Consider the following 21,915-nt stretch of genomic DNA (forward strand, 5'->3'; position numbering starts at 1 on the left):
TTGACAGGCTGGATACTCGGGAAGGAAATAATAACGCAGTCGGGCGGTACGATAAAAAAAAGTTGGGTCAAGGTTCCAATCAAAAAAAAAATCTTAGAAGGAGAGGGTTAACTTGGGAATGAATATAATCACAAAGAAAAAACTTCTGGTGCAGGTTGTGATGAGAAAAAAAAGCTAAGACGGAAGGGACTAACATTTATTTTTGGTAGGCTGGATACTCTGATTAGAAATAATATTGCGGTCCGCGAATTATTTTTTCCCAAACAACCTCCGCATTACATGTGCATGATTGCTAGCTCGGTGTCCTGTACGATACTTTTATGATACGTACACAGGTATATATATGGCCTATTATTACCATGAATTTCCAGAATTTGTCAAGCAATGCAATCATAAGCTCAGTTGAAAAAGATCCGCGAGGGATGCCCGCGGTATGGGTTCGGATCACCATTTTGGCCGATTTTTTTTTCTAATCTGGGATTTTTTTTAAAGGGAAATAAAGTCTGAATTTCATCACGTTCGAAACCATTTGTTTTTCTTCTTCTGATATTATATTTGTGTCTCATGTTTTAAGAGATGTCCAAAACGTCATAGCGTATACACTCAATTTGGATGTCGTTTGGGGAACAAAAAATCGCCGGCCGGGCAGGGGAGGGGAAATGTGGTTAAAACTCGAATAGAAAGCCAGAATTGTGCTTGTGGACGGACGAACACAGCTGTTTCGGCTGTTTAAAATGATTCTGTGACATATGTGATGACGATGCTTCAAATTTCATCGACAACACATGATGTCACTAAATATCAACACTATACACCAAGTACAACTGAATCGGACCTTTAGTTCTCTAGATTATAGGCCCCAGCAAAGTTGTCCTTTTAGGCGAGGTCACATGACATGTGATGACGACATCACGACGTCACTCAAATTTACATCTTTATTTTTCTTTCCAAATAAATGATTCAACCCTAATCGGACTTGTAGGCCTACTCTAGAAGATATAGGGCTTAGAAACAAGCACCTTTAATGTGGCGTAACTTGACAGGCTTATGACGCCATCGTGACGCCGGAGAATCGTTGGGGACCATCTGCGGGTGTTGGTCTATGTGTAAAGGCCTACTCAATCTGATTTACAGATGTGTATTACAAGAGTATATTAGTGGAACAAAAACGTGTACAAATCCAAAGGAGAGAACACCACCTTTAACGTGATGTAACTTGACACCTCGTCTGTTTTGAACAAAGTTGCATCTATAGCACGTTCTACACATGACACATGATGACGTCATCGCGACACAAATCTTCGGCACACATTCTTAGGCCAAATAAGTCGGTCTCTGGTCAGCGCGCGCGTCGATTTTAATCATGCGCGTCAGTCTTTTTTTTCCAAAATGTTCCGCGGTAGCTCCAACAGCGCCCTCTATTGCCGCACCTCCTCAAAACATTTTTACCAAAGAGCACCAAGGAATGGAAAATTGCACCAAGGCAAATGATCGAGAGCACCAAGGCAAATTATGGAGGACACCAATGTACATGAGGCACCAAAAAAGCAAAATAGTACCCCACCTTGTCTGTACAATCCAAGCTTGAAAAAAAAAAACCGCATCGCCGCGTCAATTCTGGAACTTTTTTTTTTGGGGGGGGGGGGCCTTAGGGTGGTTGTCTATAATTTTATGTATGCCTAGTCTGAAGTCGATCGGATTAACGAAAGTGCCAAGTGCATGGGTAGAAGAAACATGTACAAACCTAAGGAGAGGGGTCTGAAAAAGAACAAATAAGGGGGGAACTTTAACAAAAACAATTCTGTTTCTGAGTATACTCCGAAACAGCTACAAACATGAGAAGGGAAATTAATGTGGTTGGCTGTAAACACCCTCTTAAAATCTAAAATGATAGTAGAATAATATAGGTTTTGGTTGCCAATTACACCAAGTTTACATTCAATTTAACGCCTGGCTTATTTAATTTAGATTTAGAAATTGAAAGATCACGCAGTGACCGAAATTCGACAATCAAAATAAATCATTCAATTTCTCTATCTGGGCATTTTATCGTCTTTTAGCTTCATTCGTCCCTGTAAAAGATGCATTCAAATTAAAAGTACCCCGTTGTTCATTCAATTTTGTCTGCGTACCAGCAGCAAGGGGTGGATCGGGCATTCCTTTGCATTAATGAGCAAATATATTTAACAGTTTTTCGAGCATGTTTTAAGATTTCCTGCATGTAAGATTCTGAATTATCTCGGCGTAAATCATACCTGATGTCTCCAATCGGTAAATGCACACCTATCTTTCTCAATTAAAGGGTCCGTGAAATGATTGTTCAGGAATATATTTTCTGCAACTATCTACTGTTCTGAAATGTATGAAAACTACACATTGACATCCTTTTTTGGTTAATCTTATTGCATCTTCAACTCCCTAGCATGCCCATTCTGGCAAATTCCAACTGCACAGACATATTTTTTGCTTTGATTCTGTAGGAGGTGCCAACCTTAACTGTAAAAGACTGTCAGTTTAGGCCTACTGTACCCATCTTGACAGATTCCAACAAAACATGCCGTTTGGGGTTGATGGGTTGAGTTATGTAAGGGTACAAGTTTCCATGCTTTTCCGGACTGCTGAGCGTGACAAATGATTGTTATGGTGATGTCATTCTGGAAGACACTGTTTAGTTTTCATTTCATTTCATTTATTTCCCGACTTCATACACAGACAGAGAACAAGAGTACAGCGTTAACAAACACAGAAAATACAAATACTAAACACAATGTCATAAGAACAGTGAAGTGGAGGGACCCGTAGGAAGCAGAGCTTGTCGAGTACGGGACCCATGGACAACAAAGTTTGGAAAATAAAGAGACTTATTTGATTATGTACAGGTCAAGTTAAATTGGATAAGTTAGACGAAATAATTATAACAAACAAAATAATAACAGTTACAGGGGGGGGGGGGGCCTAGGGGGGCAGCCCGCCCCCCCCCCAAAAATTTTTGTCTAGCCCCCCAAAATAAATTTCGTAAAAAATTTGCATTAGCAAAAAGAAGGATTGTGATGTACATGCGAACGGTCTACCCCTAAAGAAGAATGGCCGTGACAAGGGTGCATTAGTTACTTAATATAGTGTGAATGATTTTAGGATTTTATTGGCGCTCCCCATTGAAAATATGGCAATATCCCCCCCCCCCCCCGACCCCACCTATTGATTTTCGGACGCCTAAGTGTCTGGAAAAAATAACCGGTCTACATTTCGGCACGCCTCCCTGAAAAATTCTGGATCCACCGTGCTAGCCCCCCCCCCCCCTCAAAAAAATATTGGTTCTAAAACCGCGCCTGGGGGGGGGGGGGGAATGAACCTAGAAGGAAAATAGCAAAATTAGGTTTTCCCGGCCGATTTCCTAAAATGTTCAGTCACTTCTTAAAATCGGTCATTCATTTTCGTCTGAATTTTAGAATCCGCTCTGAACACGCGTTGGTGCCGTATGCTGTTACAGTTACCCAGACCTCATGTACCTATAGGGCGGGCGGGCACGCCTTCGGCATTCATGTGCGTCAATCGATAGGGGGGGGGGGTCGGGACGGGAAAGGACAATGTCTCTCCCCCCCCCTTTTTTTTTTTAAGTCTCCGGGTTTTCATATCGTTTGTGTCCAACCCCCCCCCCCCCCCCACACACACACCCAAGTTTACGTTACATACCAAGTGTGGACTTTCCATTGCTTTCGTGTAGTTAAGAAAAACCAGTGAAAAAACTCATTTTTCTCAAACTGTGAAAACTCTTTCAACCCAATTTTTTTTCTATGATTCCCTTTAGTGTTTCTCTTCATTCTGCTACGGATAAACCTAACCCAAAAATGCCTCTAAACCTGTTTTCCAGAAATGGGGAAACACTGTGTGGACTTGCCCAAGTCCGCACAGTGTCTCCTCTACCTGGTTTATGTGGACATCTTTTGTTCGGAAGTCCACACAGTGAATGTAATGCCTGTACACACACCCCCCCCCCACACACACACACAGTCTTTTTTTACTATACGCCTGAGGTCAACTATTGTGTTTTCCTTTGTCCCTCTAATATAACACTTTCCCATAGACTAAGCACATAACCGTACGATCGAGGACCGGTTTTAACAATAGGCACCGTCGTCCGAGGGTCAAAGGCTCCTTTGTGCTCCTTTTGTTGTCTGTCCTCGAGCGTAATACAATACAAGAGCACACCCACACAAACACTTTTTCGTCCCCGAATAAATTTGTAGGCCACAATTTGATTTTATACATTGTAGCTCAGGATATATGTAGCTGATTCAATGACTCTCAACTCGAAAATGATATGTAATAAATGATGATCTAGCTTTTGCTAAAAAAGGCAGAACGCTATTCAAACTGGGGGGGGGGGGGCAACACCAAAAAGGGGCACTTGCTCAGAAAAATCATGGGCACCCTCTGTCGGTACGGTGTGAAAGTGGAGGAAAAGAATATGGTCCCGTTCATTTCGCTATATTAATATGACGAGGAATAAAATAATCATGTTGTCCATCTTGCTCTTTGTCTTTCCTGGTCCTAGCTCCATATGTAGCTACAGGCCATATTGCGAGCGATAGGGGCACTGTTGCTTTTTAATGGCCATTTATGTGACCATTTTATTCGCGTGAAGAGCACTACTTATTTTAGGAGCAGTTTTTCATCTTGGGGGCACAATTAATTTAAGTTGCGAGCGGGGCACCATCTTTCGAGGCGCAATTTTCCATCTCGAGAAGTTGCACAAAAAGCGAGAGGGGTACTTGTGTGTTTGAGGTGCAGTTTTGCGTTTATACAAGAGAGGAGACAATTTTATTTGAAGCGCGGTCATATGCTTTCATACGTTTGCGTTTGAGGGGGCAGTTTTGTTTTCATCTCGAGGCACATGATTAATAACCACGAGAGGGGCACTATTATTGGCCTGGAAAAATCCCCCCGGTTCCGCCGCCCCTACCCACGCTGTTAAGTTATAGGCTTTGCGCTACGCGCTCGCAATACTTTAAATCACATTATGTCCCCCCCCCCCCTTGGGCGCCACATTTCACGAGAGGAGACAATTTTAGACAACTCGGACCCACTACCAACTCGAACCGAAGACCAACTCAGACCCACTACCAACTCGGACCAACTACCAACTCGGACCCACTACCAACTCGGACCCAAGCACGACCAACTCGGACTCAACAATGACTTAATCATTAGTTTCAGAGATTATATTTAAAGGTCATCTTAAGTTACAGTGCTTATATATAGTGAACATATTCTGTACTAATATTGGTCAGAATTGGGCTTTTAATTTTGTTGTTTGATCATACTACGTTGATTTTAATTATTTTTGGGTACTTGGAAATGGCACGTGTTGTTTATACTCCTGTCATTTAATAATAATATTTTTTACCCATTTAGGCAGTTAATTTCATTTAATTATATATTTAAATTCACTTACTTTGTTTTTTGGTAAAGCATATTACACATTTTTTTCAGTGAGGAAGTTATTAATTTGAAATAGACCTTTCATTTCATGTAATTGTTAGTTTTTTTAATTGTTTTTTTTTTACGAATCTGTTTAACTTTTAATATTTTTTTGATTAACTTTTTCCCCCGTGGAACATCATAGTCGAACATACAGGCAGCTACCTGTAAGGCCTTGAAGGATAATCTTCCCAGAGCTCCAACACTCCTTTTTGATGATTGACATTTCATCTTTTTGTAGGGTACTTAATAAGTTTATCTTTTTTTACATGCTGGCTTTTAATTTTGTGGTTTTTTTTACGAATCTGTGTAACTTTTTATACTTTTTTGATTAACCTTTTTTGTTCAATATGGAACCTTCGTTTTTCTTGCAGTATACAATGGTGTTTATGTGGGTTTTGTTTTAAATACATGTACATGTACATAGAATAGACTTTGTTTTTATACCTTATTTATTTTATTTAATGACTTATAATATGTTTACTTATATTCATTGAATTAATAATGCCATGTTTGAAAGTGTTTATGTTTCAATGTCTTACTTTCCAATTTTATTTTTCCATGAAGATCTCTGTTCTGAATGTATGTGGTTTGAACTAAAAATGAAATAAATCGCTGTTAAATTGAGCAAGATGGCGTGAACGATGTCAAATATGAACATGAATAATTGGTTAAACTTTAATTTTAATTACTTTTGGTTAAAGCGCAATATGTTTCAATGGAAACAAATAATAAAAATGAATAATTAATTACACTTTTAAAGCGCATTTCAAAATAGCATTTCAATGCACTTTACAACGACAAACTGCTGCAATACAGATATTTTACCTGACAACTACAATGACAATTTATACATAACAGCATCACTGTATTAACAGATGATAAGTGGACAAACTTTATAATATTGTCGAATGATTGAAAACGCTGTCGAATTATTGTAAACGATGGGTCCGAGTTGGTCATGCATGGGTCCGAGTTGGTAGTGGGTCCGAGTTGGTTGTAGGTCCGAGTTGGTAGTGGGTCCGAGTTGGTAGTTGGTCCGAGTTGGTTGTCGAGTGGTTTGGGTCCGAGTTGGATCGAACCCCCCCCCCCCCCGGCCCCTGACTCGGTGACGTCACGGCATAGTCAGGGAACCAGACTGCGTGCAACAATGGCGACTTCGGTAGCTTCAGCGCATTCGGCAGGAGGTTTGTCTTTTTATTAAATCGAAATAATTCATGATATTGGTGTATATTATTTGATTTTATTATATCAATGCATAGTAAAACCTCTTTCAAGTCTTATATCATGAAGGTTCTGTAAATAAGGCAAGAAAAAGGCCAGAAGAGAGACGATAGATGTGTGTCCATCGTCCCTAGGAAAGGATTATCGTACTAGTGCCACGTAGTCGTAGTCGTACCAACCTCGTCCCCAGGGTGTCGAGCAGTACGCGCCAACCACTACCTGCTCTCTCACGCTGGTAAGTGGTATTGGATCATTTGCATGTGCAAGATTTTTGAACACGTATGCAAATTAGGAGTAGTCTGGTGCCTGCCTGTGCGTTACATTTGCGTTTGTTTTTGAATGCGGTGTCTGGGGTAAAAACAGAATCAATTCGTCGCAGCGCGAGCATGGCGTGAGTTACGAAAACATGATTTTATTTTAATTAAACTGTTACGATCTTAACGAGACAACATGCAGTATCACATTTCATATTATTGTAGTAGCTGGAAAGCCACATATCAAGGGTCGACTCGTCGGCAGGCCTCGCCGTTGTTTTATTCAACAGATGACATGACAAATGACAAGCTTCAGATCTATCTCTTATCTAGCTTTATGATCCCGAAGAAGACAAGACTTCTTTCAGTAGAAGTAAAAACCCTGAAAAATTACAATACGTGAGGTGGCAATTAAGTTTCTAACAAAGTAATCGGTCTGATTTATAAATATTATTAAATAATAAATTATACAGATAAACCTACCCCAGTGCCTTTGGCTTCCGTTATTTAAGGATACACAAAACAGCACAGCTCACAGCTTGGAGAGAAAGCCCTCGAACTGGTCTACACGTCGCAGACTAGGTATGTCTGGCCAAAAGAAAAGTTATCGTCTTGCACTTCAATAATAGTACGCCAAAACAGCGTTATCTCCCTGCATCTGCAGCATGCACTGGCTTTTGTGCGCTGTGTCATATAGGCCCCAATGTATACATTTGCCACGCAATGTATACATTTGCATCCAAAAAGTATGGCGTGCCTAAGCACGGGGTGACAAAATACGTTTTGATGATTTTCAAATTATTATGAATCGCCACAATTTCCCTGCTTTAAGGATCAGTCGCCCTCGAACGATCCATAAGTCCAAAAAAAAAATCATTTTTTCTTTTTTTTCCGGAGTGGTTTTGTACTAAATAAGTCAAAAAGGGTAACTACATATTACTCTTTATATATAATCCTCTTGCATGCATACACACATTTAAAGTATGACTAAAATATGTGAATCTCCCACAACATTCCTGCTTTTGGAATTCCTATTCCAAATTTTACCGAACACAAACTGGTTCCATTTCAGTAACTTTTAAACTACACGTGCAAACAAAGTGACTGAGTGCTTTTTCAAGACTCAATATAGTGTTTGTCTGATGATCTCTGCCTGTTTCTGAATGGCATGTTCATTCCAGTTTGTACGCGTATTATTCAGCAGTTGATCTAGCGGAACAACCGGATCTGGGCCGAACATTAGCGTAAAAGGCGGGTACTCCGTTACGCTGTGCGGAGTGGTGTTATAGATATGTACTAGATGGGGCAGAAAATCTGGGCAATTATGACGAATTTTACCATCAAGTGATCTGATAAGGCCACAAAGCGTGCGATTGAACCTTTCGGTTTGCCCGTTGCCTTGCGGGTGGTAAGCAGTGGTTCTCGTTTTCTTTATGCCATATAAATTGCACAGCTCTCTGATCAAATGGCTCTCGAAATTTTTGCCTTGATCTGAATGAATTTGGGCTGGAGTGCCATAATGTGAGGACCACTGATCCCGCAAGACACGAGCTACTGTAGGCGCTGTTTGATCCCTACATGGAATTGCTAGGGAGAATTTAGTGTAGGCATCAGTAAGTACGAGAACATTTTCAATCTTCCCCTTAACGACATCAAGTTTGACAAAATCGATAGCAAGGCGTTCAAGAGGTTGAAACGCCAGCAAATGCCGCATTGGCGAACGAATTGTTGGCGTTGGCACTTTCGTCAACGTACAACGAAAACACGTCTGAACGTGATTTCGGACACAATTCGTCATTCCCGGCCAATAACAGCGCTGCTGAAGAAACGCCAATGTTCTGTTTATGCCTTGGTGGCCCCAATGGTCGTGGGCTGCTTCCAAAACTAACTTACGGAGTTTTTGCGGAACAAGGAGTTGGAAAACAGTCCCTCTTGCAGGGTCAACAGTTTCCCTATACAACACGCCATTGTGTTCTGTTATTCGTGGCCATTCTTTTAACCAACCACGCACTTCGGAAGTGAGTTTAACATCATCCATATTTTGGCAAGGCTTGCATTTTTTTTATACCAACTGTCCCACACAACTCGTAAAGACTGATATTCTTTCTGAAGGGAGGCAAGCTCCTCATGTGAGAACGAGGGGAGCACCGCAGGGGCAGAACCGGCGGTCTCCTGTGATGTGCCTTCTGTCTTTTGGGTATGCGTTTCGGACGCATTCTGAGCTGACACATCAATGGGTACTTGTGAACCCTCGCAGGTGAGTCCATAATTTTGTAGTTCAACGCAGGTTACTGAGGCGACATGAAGATAGCGGCTTAGGGCGTCAGCACACTTATTTGTCTTCCCGGATCTATATTTTATCTCAAGATCGAAAGGTGCTAATTGGGCTATCCATCTCTGCTCAGTAGCACCAAGTTTTGCCGTTTGTAGGTGAGACAGAGGGTTATGGTCAGTCCACACGATTGTGTGGTGACCAAGCAGGTAGTCGCGAAATTTTTCTGACACTGCCCATTTCAAGGCGAGTAATTCCAGCTTGAAACTGGATAAATCGGCATAATTTCTCTCTGCTCCGCGTAGACTTCGACTCGCGTACGCGACTGAGTGAAGTTCCCACTGTCATCAGCCTGACAGAGACACGCGCCTAAACCCTTAGCAGAAGCATCCGTCTCAAGTACAAAGTCGCGATCAAAGCACGGATATGCCAAGACAGGGGCCGTGCACAGTACGTCTTTCAAAACATTGAAAGCTACGTCGGCCTCTTCTGTCCAAACGAATGGGGCTGTGGCCTTCCCTGCTTTTGATTGTGCTTTACCGGTGAGCGCGTGTAATGGCTCTGCAATTTTGGCGAAGTCGCGCACGAAACGCATGTAGTACGAGGCTAACCCAAGGAAGGAACGCAGTTGATTTGCAGTTGTTGGGGTAGGCCAAGACCTCACTCGTTCGGTTTTATCAGGATATACTGACACTCCGTTAGAGTCTACGACATGACCCAAATGAACCACGGAATCTCTGAATAACTGACACTTTGACCCGTTTAGTTTGAAATCGTATTGTTTAAAACGACTGAAAACTTTGTCAAGTCTCTCAATGTGGCTGTCAAATGTGGCAGAGTAGACTAACAGGTCATCTAGATAGAGAATCAGCTCCGACAGGTTCAGATCTCCGAAAATGTGTTCCATTATTCTCTGAAACGTACTTGAGCTGTTGATGAGACCCTGGGGAAGACGTAAAAATTCATAGAGTCCCCAAGGTACCCTAAACGCGGTCTTATCAATATAATCTTCTTCCATGGCTACTTGGAAGTAGCCATGGGCCATATCTAAAGAAGAAAATACTTTAGCGCCACCAAGAGCCTCTAGGGTTTCGTCTATCCTCGGCAATGGAAATGAATCTTTGGCTGTCTTCGCGTTTAAGCAACTGAAGTCAATACATAATCTGAGTTGGCCACTTTTCTTACGCACAAGAACGATGGGACTCGCGTAAGGACTAGATGGTCGACGTATTATGCCCCTATCGAGAAGATCCTGAAGCAGGGTCTTCACTTCTCCAACCTTAGAAGGTAATATTCTCCGATAAGGGAGGTTCACTGGAGTATCATCGCTCAGCCGTATTTTGTGAGGGATGATGTCACAATAACCCAAATCAAAGGGCCCGGCTGAGAAAACATCGATATACTTTTTAATTAATTCCGCTGCCTTAATAGCGTCTTCTGGTGCTAAGTGTTTAAGGGTAAGACCAGGAGACATGACAAAATTGGTGCCGTCTGGAAAAACAAAGGTTTCCCTATTTTCCCTATCTGTCAGTGCATCCTCTTTTAACTCATGCTCATTGCAAGGCAAATTGCTATCTATGGAGTCATTCGGTTCGTTTTCTTCGCGAACACTGGCTACAACACGGTGCACTGACACGTGAAGCCCATCCCCATCCTGCTCAAGGAAAATCTGCTCCTCAGTATTAATTGCAGATAAAACTGCTACCTGAGTGAGCGCCGGGATAATCAAGGGCTCTGCACTAGCATTTGCTATATACACGTTAATATTTGCACCGTCAATTTGTCCGTCACCGTCAAGCACCTGACATATGGCCAATGAACCATCTTCGTTACCCGACTTTACTTCTCGGAAACTACCATTGTTAGACAAGCAAAGGGGAATGCTGCTCACTAAAAAACTCCTTGATATGCAACGAATTTAAGTCGTGGTCGTCTGAAATACACTTGACACTAGCCACGGTTTGCGGGGGCACAACAACACGTTCACACGTGTACACGTCTGCTGACGTGTACTCTGCGGTATGCAGGTCATCAACCAATACTGCGGTTTGCAACCAACGGAGTGCTAGATCCCAGTCTGGATCTAGCTGAACAGACCCAATTCTCTTCGAATTGGCTGCAATTCGCCTCAAAATGTTACAGCCAAGTATAACGGGGCAATAGTTTTTCTTGGAGACGTTAGCGGATGCTGCCGTCTCTCTAGAAACTAAGAAAGAAGCCTTAAAACTTTGGCCAAAAACTTCTAATGAGGTCTCTATGTAACCTTCTACTGGGATTTCGAGATCATTGGCGCCCATCAGTTTGATGAGCTTGCTCACGGGCTGTAATTTCCCCAAGGTGTTTGCTACATGTTTTTGATAAAACTGGCTTGACAGTAAAGAGACCTCAGCGCCTGTGTCAAGCAAACACTTTGTGGTGACCCCATTCACGATAACAGTTGCAGTAGGGCATTTACCGAGGAGCCTTTTACGAATCTCTGAAGCGGAAAGATTGACACTCCCGGCCAGTGGCTCATCCCTTTCAATAACAGAATTAGAAACAACTGAAATATCGGGTACACAGTCCGTGGGTAAAAATACGGTATGAGCCTCCGTTACACTGCCGTCTGCGACGGAGGATCCACGTTTCCCGAGGTATGGCCTTCTGCGTTCTTGCCAGCATGTTCTACAGGCTTTGTATTTTCGATTCGCTTTCGCTTGTAGCAATTTTCAGCAGTATGCCCCGGCCTGTTGCAGAATGAGCATTTGACCATAGGCTTTTTAGGCCGCTGTGAAGTTAGCAAGTGCTTCACACCATCACAAATGACTTTTATGTCTGCATTCATCGAGGTCTGCTGCGCTACTAATTGCTGTACAGAAGTAACAAACTGTTTTTGGTTCTCTAGAACTTCAGAAAGCGCCTTGCTGTCGGGTACTGCGGCGGCCCTATAAGCAGTTGCAGTTGCAACATCAGAGTCATCAGGCGCCGATTTATTGGGGTGTGACTGTTCCGTGGTAGGAAATAATTCCAACGCAAACTCACGCAGCTCACAAAACAAGATATCGGCCCGGCTATGACAGAGTTTTCGCAATTCTCGCTTGACTGAGATATCCTCCACACCTTTCATGAATTGTTCTTTCAAGGTGCTTTCTCGAAGCTGAGCAAGTGCATTTTTCTCTTGCGCATTTACTGCAGCGGCTTCGATCCGATCATGCAACCGAATTAGTACACGACTGTAATCTGTAAGGCTTTCACCTTGCAACTGCATTCGGCCGTACAGGGTTCTTGTCAAGGATTGAACGGACTCTGGAGAATCGAACCGTGTTTTTTTTCAGCAGCGCGGTAAGCTTATTGAAATCATCCCTTTGTTCGTTAGGGGTACATAGCACTTCTTCCTTGGCAATCCCGCCCAAGTAATCTAAGGCAGTACTCAATTTTCCCCATCTCCAAGTCCAACTTGCCTACAATATGTCCCGATATCGGCCAACCACTCATGTATGGTCTGATCCCCAGCTCTAGTGGGAGGCCCACAAAATTTCACCAGTCGTACTGTGCTGACTCGCTGGTACTTTAAATTCTGAAATGCCCCTGCAAGAGTGTCTGCGAGAGCTTGGTTCGATTGCAATATGGCATCAGCCACATCTGCAGGTAAGGCCATGGTGCAAATATCAAATTGTCAGGACAATACGGTAAGTAAGTGAGGAGATTCAAGTCACACAGAACAGTACAATAATTTAAAAAGACTAACACATGTGTGGCATCTTCATTGTGTACAAAAACATGTACAATTGCCAGTCAATCACTACAGTGTATCATTAATTTTCCATAAATACCGACGTGAATCGTGTAAATAAAATATCAATGGGACCAAAAAACACAAATTACACGACATAATATTCTACATGTAGCTCCAAACCATGTGCCAACTTGCACGACGGGCTGAAATTGAAACTTGAACAAAGCTTAAAGCTTCTTCAAATAATCGCAAGTTTGTTTAAACTCTTAAAACAAATTTTATAATAAACAAATTTTTGATACAGCCCTATAATGATAAGTTCGAACTAAATTTGACACTAGGGGTCTTGTCTGGAAGTGGAAAACGGCATGTCATCCCATCCTCGTCGCCATTCTGTAGTAGCTGGAAAGCCACATATCAAGGGTCGCCTCGTCGGCAGGCCTCGCCGTTGTTTTATTCAACAGATGACATGACAAATGACAAGCTTCAGATCTATCTGTTATCTAGCTTTATTATCCCGAAGAAGACAAGACTTCTTTCAGTAGAATTAAAAACCCTGAAAAATACAATAAGTGAGGTGGCAATTAAGTTTCTAACAAAGTAATCGGTCTGATTTATAAATATTATTAAATAATAAATTATACAGATAAACCTACCCCAGTGCCTTTGGCTTCCGTTATTTAAGGATACACAAAACAGCACAGCTCACAGCTTGGAGAGAAAGCCCTCGAACTGGTCTACACGTCGCAGACTAGGTATGTCTGGCTATGCCAGGCTCAGCCAAAAGAAAAGTTATCGTCTTGCACTTCAATAATAGTACGCCAAAACAGCGTTATCTCCCTGCATCTGCAGCATGCACTGGCTTTTGTGCGCTGTGTCATATAGGCCCCAATGTATACATTTGCCACGCAATGTATACATTTGCATCCAAACCGTATGGCGTGCCTAAGCACGGGGTGACAAAATACGTTTTGATGATTTTCAAATTATTATGAATCGCCACATTAATATTAACAAACTGGAAAGGAAAAGAATATTTTCGAGAAGGCGTGGACGAATGATCGCGAAAACACGTCCTGCACGTTGTGAATAACAACACCAAGTACACGATATAAATCCATTTCTAGCCAATTGCGGTATCGAATCAGGATGCAGGAAGGAAGTTTCCTATACAGGGTTTACTATTGAAACAACGTTTAAAATAAAGTAAGCACTGGGGACGAGGTTGAGTCGGTATTAAACCGATCACTTCTGCACCTTGCCAACTCGGCACCTTGCCGGCACAACAATACAGGGCCACTCCATTCAGGGGTCAGACAAGTCGACCGTTGAGACAACTCGACCGTTGAGACAACTCGACCGTATGTGCGATAAATGGAAAGACAAGTCGACCGTTGTGACAAGTCGCCTTGCATGTTTTGGGGCCTAGTTTTGGGGATAGTACCGGGGATTTTGACGGCGGCTGATCGCCGTTTGGGAGTGATGACACAAAAGTTTGGTTTTTTTGGTAGCATATAACAGAGCTGATATAGCGCAGCATGTTGTCCGTGCACATCGTTCGTTTTTTTCCAGGCCTGTGCGCGCAACCCCGGTCAACGTGGCCGTACTGTACTGTGCATGGTGGCATCGTTTTTGCCGGGCCTGTGCGCCCATTTGCCGGTCAACTTGTCCGTAGGCCTACCATGCACGGTGAGTCGGTGACATCGTTTTAGCCAGCCCTTTGCGCCCACTTATCTCATCCCCAGTCGGTCAACGTGGCCGTACCGTGCACGGTGACATCGTTTGTGCTGGGCCTGTGCGCCCACTTGCCGTACCTGCGTGCTGGGCCGGGCCCGGTCCTCGCGGGCAGGGCGCGCCGGCCCGACGCGACGGCCACCGGATTGGAGCGCCCTCTGTGCATCGAGTATATGCCCGTGCCGCACCCGGGATTGGTTCTGCCATGCAACTTGTCCCGCTCCACGTGTATACATTTCCATTAAGTCAAGCTGTCTCAACGGTCGACTTGTCCCGAGTCGAGTTGTAACAACATTTGCTATTGTGTCTGTGGGCAAAATGCTTCGCGTATTACGCGAACGCTCACCACGGGCTAGCCCCATAGGCCTAAATGTGGCCAATTTACCTCCGTAAACAAAGGCCACACTTCCACATGTCAAAAAACCTGTCGAACTTTGTCAAATTTTGATTTTCACATTTAGGCTTAGTTTGTAGGGTTTTTTTGCTTTAGAAGATACTCACGGACACCCTCTTTATAAGCTAATCTAAAAGTGCTGCCTTTTTCAGATGTCTAATTTTTGTGAAATTTTATGTTGAAATTTTTGATACGCAAACGTGTGCAAATGAATCTGGAAATTATGGGGGCAAGATTAAAATATGCGAAGTTCACTAATTTTCCTCTGTATTGACTAACAAGCCCCCAGATAGCAATTTCATGTCATCAAAGTCAATTTGAGCAGTGAGAAAATACAAGCATTTTCTTAGAAAACACTTACAATTTTTCAGTCCACTCTCATAGGGTTTGTACACAGAGTGTTGAGTGAACTTCGTATATGGAAATCTTTCCATTATGGGAATCTTTCCATATCGAGAATCAAAAGTATTTCCTTCGTTATCTTCGAAAGTTAAAAGTGCCAGTAGTGCTTGACGAGAATGTCGCACTTTGCCGCTGACCGATAAAGCGCAGCGTGTTTTCGCGTGGGGCAGACCAGGCTATTGTACGCACAATCACTGGTCAACATGACCATCTGTTAAATCACTTGTGCCGCCGCAGTGTAGCCTGGGTGTGATTGCTAAAGCAGTTTTTTTTCTTCAGATTAGCTCATGTTTGTTGTAATTTGAAATGCACTTTCAAAGAAAATGTGACTTTCCTACCTCTTTTTGCCGTCAGAGACGTGAGACCTGCACGTTGTAGTTCTCCCAGTACGCATGAAAGCCTGACACAATGAAAGCCTGATGCTGATTGGCTGATAGAAAAACCTAGAAAAAGTTTTTGTTATCATCCAATCAGCATCGAGCTTTTAATTCGGGCGATTCACAATGCAGTGCGCCACCAAGAGTTTGCCATGGAGAAATAATTTTTCCTAGTGCATTGTGGGAGATGGTCGACAAATGCGCAATGCGGGACATTTGAAATTGTTAGTTTTTCCGGCCAGAAAGTTCATAAGCATATGATTCAAGTATCTGTTTGCCTTTTTCTTTTTGTTTTATCAATGTGGAGTTTTTTGTAAGGCGGCAGAATGCTTTGCCCCAATCTTTAACAAATTAGCTCAAGTTTCTACTGACACTCGTTCAAATGGGCCATGTTTTGTCGACCATAAACTTGAAAAACGAACTCTCCGTGGCAAACTCTTGGTGGTGCACTGCATTGTGAATCGCCCGAATTGCGTTTAGCTGTTATTGCATCTAGCTTTCAAAGTTGCCATCTTGAGCCTGTTTTCTGGTTGTTGTCGTTGTCTTTTCCCCCATAATTTCCCTCAAAAATCAAAGTCCTGCCCTCTTCACACGAAATTAAACCTGTCAATATTCAAGAAGGTGTCATTACCAGCTGTTCATATGTGTCAAGAAATATCAAAATGTCACTTTTGAGTGTCATTTAGTTAGCTGTATATAGGAACGAAGTCCTAAAGATACGATTACTCCAGCCCACCTATCAGCCATCAGAAAGCGATAACATGTCCTAAAAAGTCAAATTTAGCAGGGAAAATATTGAAGCATTTGATTTACTGAGTAAACCTTAGAATTGTTTTCAGACCAGTATCATACTAGTAGGGTTTGTGCACAGGGTGTCAAGTGATGTCCAGGTATGGAACTCTTTTCCCTACTCCTTTTCTCTAAATTTTGCTTTATGTGTGAATCTTTAGGGTTTAAGTAAGTAACAGGACTAACAAGTTGGCTTGAAATTTCCAGCTTACTAGGCTCATCCTCCCTAGTCCGAAAATTTGAAACTCCCAATAGTGGTGTATGAGAGCCCCAAACTTAAGGCATTCAAAACATGCAATTCAAGAAAATAGATTGTGAAAAATATTGAAGAAAAGTCTCCTTTAAAAATTGACTTGAGTCTTCCAACTGGGTTGGTGAAATACTGAGGACCTTTTTTTGGCCACATCAAAAACTTTGGAGAATTTTGCTGGCTTAAGAGTGAGTGAGTAAAATTGAGCACTCACGGTCGAACACTGGAGCCTCCCCATGTCATGAATCTAAAATGGTTCACAGTGGATTTAAAAAGAATATTTGATAATTGTCAGCAGAAGCTAGAATTAGGAACAGGGATATTTCAAACTTGCAGAAATTTCATTTCCATGGAATTTGGGAAACAATTTTGCTCAAGCAAGGTGCTGCTTGTAAACAATCCAAGTGCACTACATTATTAGGTGGTGTCAACAGTTCCTAGGCATGGGCGTGTAGACATCCAAGACATCCCCCATGATGTCATTGTGAACTACTAAACTAACAAAAAACTTCTGTCTTTTTTGTTTAAACTAGAGGGCCTAGATGCCGAAAAAAAAACAGATTCCAAGTGGAGCTTGAGTTCGTCCAGTGTCTTGCTAATCCACATTATTTGAATTGTAAGTATTCCAGACCATAACATTCAGACTGTTTGACTTTTGATCAACTTGACTGGCAACTTCTTGTCAGGCACAAGTCATAATATGTATCACTACACCTCATAAATGTTCATGATCAAATTGGACCACATCATTGGCCGATTGTGCTGCGCATCCGGGAAGTAAAAATGACACCGCCCAGGTGACATCAGTAGTGAAGCCCGTCTAACCAGGATATTTTCCCCATTTTTGACGGACTCTCGACCAATCAGAAGTCCGGATTTGGCCCCACGTGACCCTCATTAGCATAAAATGAGCAACGGGAATCTACCATTCACCACGGGGGAGTGTGACGGGCGGAGGGGCTTGCGTAAATTTAAATAATAAAGGCGCGTACCATTATTACGGTATCGAATATTATACGTATCACAGCAGTGAAAACAATACGATGTACATAGGGACAAATACATAACATAAACTTACGTATAGTACAGTAAAAAGCCCTATATACATCTGAATTGAAGGGATTTTTCAAGCCGCATATCATACTCGTGCCTGTTTCCACTCTATCATAATAGCCTTTGTACTCGAATGGGGGAATCCAGTGACGTCATAGTGCTGACTCATCGAATGATGACAAACAACCGGACAAGTCCGGTCATGTGCATTGTCCGCGGTGTTTTTAAAATCTCCCCGTATGGAATCGTTGTTTGTGGCCGCATTGCTAAGAGAACGTTAGATACAATCACATGTATATGCCTCGCTGTGCGTCGATGCTGAGCTTGAGATTTAGCGGTACCGAGGAACAATTTTGAGCAGAGTATTGAATTATGAAGAATCTGACCACTGAGTTGACGACTCAGTCATGGGAAGCTGATAAAAGGATTATCGTCACCGTTATATAATCGCTTCAATAACAACCTGCATTGTGAACATATCCAAGCCATGAATGGATTCGGGGGCCATCGCATAATTATGATGTCATTGCACTTATTTGCTGGTCAGTTTAGTGCACGTGGAGCGTTGTACTGTTGATGAGGGATGACGTATGGGGCCAGGTAGTCAACAAATAAAGCAAATAATAAGGAATGGGTATTAAGATAAATAAAAGGAAAACATTTCACACTGATGATTTTCAAGGATTATTTGAGAATTTATTTATCATTATCATGCATATAACTTTATATACGTGCACTAATATTATGCAGTCATCATAAACTGCCCATTTTATAATTTCAGACCTGTTTCTAATAATATTGTCTTTTGTACCTGACATATACCGGTTTACAATACACTGTCTATTTAAAGCCACATCGTATATAGAACCCAGTGGACACAAGTTTAAATCTTCATGCATGGGCATGCTCTTCTTCTAAGCCATAAGGAATTACTGTATAAGAGTGATAAGGGGAGACTATTTCAAATACTATTTTTTTTCCTATAAGACACTGCTAGATTATTTAAAAAAATGAGTAATCTTTTTGAAACTACTAGTCTTTAATCATCACTGTCTTCATCGTTTTCTTCATCCTCATCTTGTTGGAACAATCCGTCAAAAGTGTTACGGTATCTAGAGCAGTGTTTATTTCATGCCCGTAATCAATTTTCGTTCGATATCTTCCACAATTTCTTGATGGGTGCCACTGTCTTTCAGATATAGGTAACTTAACAAAAAATACTTGTATTTGTTGAAAAAGATTCGCTCGACTGCCCACATGGTCTTCCTGTTGGCCTTTTCCTTGGCCTGATCTTTACTCATATCCTCGTTAATGTACTTTTCATATTAAATTTTGTCACTCCACATCTCCTGGGTGGCTTCTATGGACTCTTTCAACCAGTCTCGATATGCGGTGTTGTCTTCCAAATCAGAACTAGACTCGTCTTCATCAGATAATTCGTCATCTTCCACCTCCGTTTCGGATTCCGAATCATCGTCCTCAAGATCTTCGTCTTCATCATACGTAGATTCAGTTTCATAGTTTTCCATATTAGGATCTTCAAATCTACGGCTTTGCCAATCAGGTTCAGAATGATCCTCCTCAACTTCATCTGTTTCAGAATCATCTACAGCATGTACATTTTCTGCATGCCTCTGTAGGTTATATCTCCGTCCGAAGCTTTTGTCACACATGTGACAAGCATAAGGTTTGACTGCAGAAATAACATTCATGTTGCAGTTTTGAAGGTTAAGCTCCGAATGGTAAGAAACGGAGAATATAAATAACATTCACTGCTCATCTGCTCAATTTTGCTCAGTGAGTAATGCTTTCTCTCAATTCATTGCTCATTTACTCGTGAGTCACTGCTCATCTACTCATGAGTCACTGCTCATCTACTCAGTTTCATTGCTCATTTACTCGTGAGTCATTGCTCATCTACTCATGAGTAAAATGAGCAGCGAAATTTTTACTTTGAATTTTTACTTTACTTTGATGTACAGAAAAAAAATGTTCTCACGACAAAAAGTAGTAGCGCGCAGTTCCGACCCGACGCAATCGCGATGTGCCGACGACCGGCACGCGAGCGGGGAAACACGGGACACTCTGCACTGTCATGACTGTGTCGGCCAATGCATTTAAGTTTCTGTGCCCCTCAAAAGCTCCCTTTTATGACTCTTTTCTTATCGGACAAATATGTGGCTTTTATAATGGTTTAATTGTTACTTCTGTCAGCGAACGATGTGTGACTTTTACAGACAATTTCATGATTGTTTATTTATATTCTGTTCACGAAAATGTGAAAAAAATAAACATGTACACATGTACATATTTGTCCTAGTCAGCTAGTACTGTAGTAGGCTTAGCTAGATAGCCTACTTCATTGTTTTACTCATGAAAATAATTGCGAAGTCTTATGTGGTTTATTTTTCTCCGTCATCAAACAATAAATATCTCTATCTTACGTTTCCCCTTCTCTTGATAGATGTCATCAAAGAGCATGTAAACACACTCAGATTCCACTCATGCACGGATAAGAAACACTTTCCTCTCTGGACTCAACTGACCCAACGGCAGGATTTCAAAGTAAAATCATCGACTACAGTCTGCAGCAACCACTTTAAATACGGCCAGCCATATCCTGATGAACTTCACCCATCTTTATTTTTGAGAGGATACGACCTTCCTGAGACACTGAAAAGAGCACCGGTGAAGAGTCGAGCATTGGATCTCACTACACCACTGCCGGCCATCTGAGAAAATCAAAACCTTACTGTACCTTTTCTTAAGTTTTTAGCTGTTTCGGTGTACACACCGAAACAGCTCTTGTTTTCGTTAAGATTTTTGGCTTTTTCGCAAATTTGCGAAAAAGCCTTTGTTTTTGTTCTCATTTTTTTTTTTGGCTTTTCCGCAAAGTTGCGGAAAAGCCTTTCTTCTTGTTCCACTTCAAATGCCATTGACTTTGTGCATGTTTTTCCTCAGTGCCACTTTTGGCATTAATTTTTGCCATATATCATTCAAACTTAGCATAAGCATAGTCCCTATAGCAAAGATGTGTCCCGAAGATTGACGTCATGGTGACGTCATCGACTAATTTATTGTAGATTTTTGAATATTTAATTTTTACCATAGACTTTGTACACAGAAATTAAAAAGAAATTGTCGATTTTCAAAGGGCATTTTCGACTCTTTGCCAGTAATTCATTTACACCAATCTTTGTCCAAGGAAAGACCCTAACTCAAACAACATTGTGTAATGATGACGTCATGATGACGTCATCCGGTGTTTATTAATGGGCAATTAAATTGTGACACTTTTAATATTTAAAAATACATAAGAAATCAACCGTATGCGTCCGCAGCATTGTGTTGCCGGCAGGTGGTAGAGTAGGTTGAGGTCTTTATTTCATTTAGTGTGCGTGAAATCACGTGACCCTTGCTTCCTGTCGAAAAAGGCCAAAACCGGAAGTGGCTTATTATTTAAAAGTGGTAATAGATATGAACTTGCTTTTAACGGTGTTAGTCTCTTGGCTGAGCGTATTCTTCAATTCATCTACAGATGACGTCATGCAATCTTTGATCGTCCTCTAGCGACAGGTTGAACATTTTCAAAAATGTATTTTGAATAGATGTCTGTGGCGAAAGTTGCTGGAATCGCCTAAAAATTGGTGTATATGATGATCTTGACCCACTTAAGACGTGTGCAAAGTTTTAGGCGTATGACGTCATCAGACCGGAAGTTCCGTTGAAAAGAACTTTCCTTTTTCAAAAATTGCTAACAAGTCAATCCGTACAGATATAATCTTGAATTTCCTATTAAATGATAGGGTAAACATTTGCCTCAACAGTGCCAAGTTCCCAGCTTGTCAAATTGTTCACACAGTTGACGCGACGTCGGCTAAAAATACCCTTGCGCAAGTTGCGGTAGAGAGCTTTAAAACATGCACAGGACTTCCACGATGTGTATATGACATGCACGTACGTTGTACAT

At 41.8% G+C, this 21,915-nt stretch overlaps 1 protein-coding gene across 2 annotated transcripts; it reads left to right on the forward strand.

Annotated features, from left to right (window-relative positions):
* Positions 1-6,620: 6,620 nt before the first annotated feature.
* LOC119726153 lies at positions 6,621-20,694 on the forward strand. Of its 2 annotated transcripts, XM_038197765.1 has the most exons (4): positions 6,621-6,668; positions 9,072-9,216; positions 17,426-17,508; positions 20,410-20,694. In XM_038197765.1, exons 1-4 carry the CDS (start codon positions 6,632-6,634, stop codon positions 20,679-20,681), a joined length of 537 nt encoding a protein of 178 aa, XP_038053693.1. In that variant the 5' UTR covers positions 6,621-6,631; the 3' UTR covers positions 20,682-20,694. The 2 variants fall into 2 exon arrangements, 1 of the variants encoding a protein (XP_038053693.1); XR_005270782.1 differs by lacking the exon at positions 9,072-9,216 and having other exon boundaries at positions 20,410-20,619.
* The last annotated feature ends 1,221 nt before the right edge of the window (positions 20,695-21,915 follow it).

This window comes from Patiria miniata, unplaced genomic scaffold (assembly GCF_015706575.1).
Source record: "Patiria miniata isolate m_02_andy unplaced genomic scaffold, ASM1570657v1 HiC_scaffold_2, whole genome shotgun sequence".
Lineage (NCBI taxonomy): Eukaryota > Metazoa > Echinodermata > Asteroidea > Valvatida > Asterinidae > Patiria > Patiria miniata.

What these genes read in the sequence shown, in the direction of transcription:
- LOC119726153 (XM_038197765.1), top strand. Translation starts at nt 6,632, where the DNA reads ATGGCGACTTCGGTAGCTTCAGCGCATTCGGCAGGAG. An exon ending in TTCAGCGCATTCGGCAGGAG is followed by an intron (nt 6,669 to 9,071) that starts GTTTGTCTTTTT and finishes TTCTTTCTGAAG; the next exon opens with GGAGGCAAGCTCCTCATGTG. An exon ending in GTACTTGTGAACCCTCGCAG is followed by an intron (nt 9,217 to 17,425) that starts GTGAGTCCATAA and finishes TGTTTAAACTAG; the next exon opens with AGGGCCTAGATGCCGAAAAA.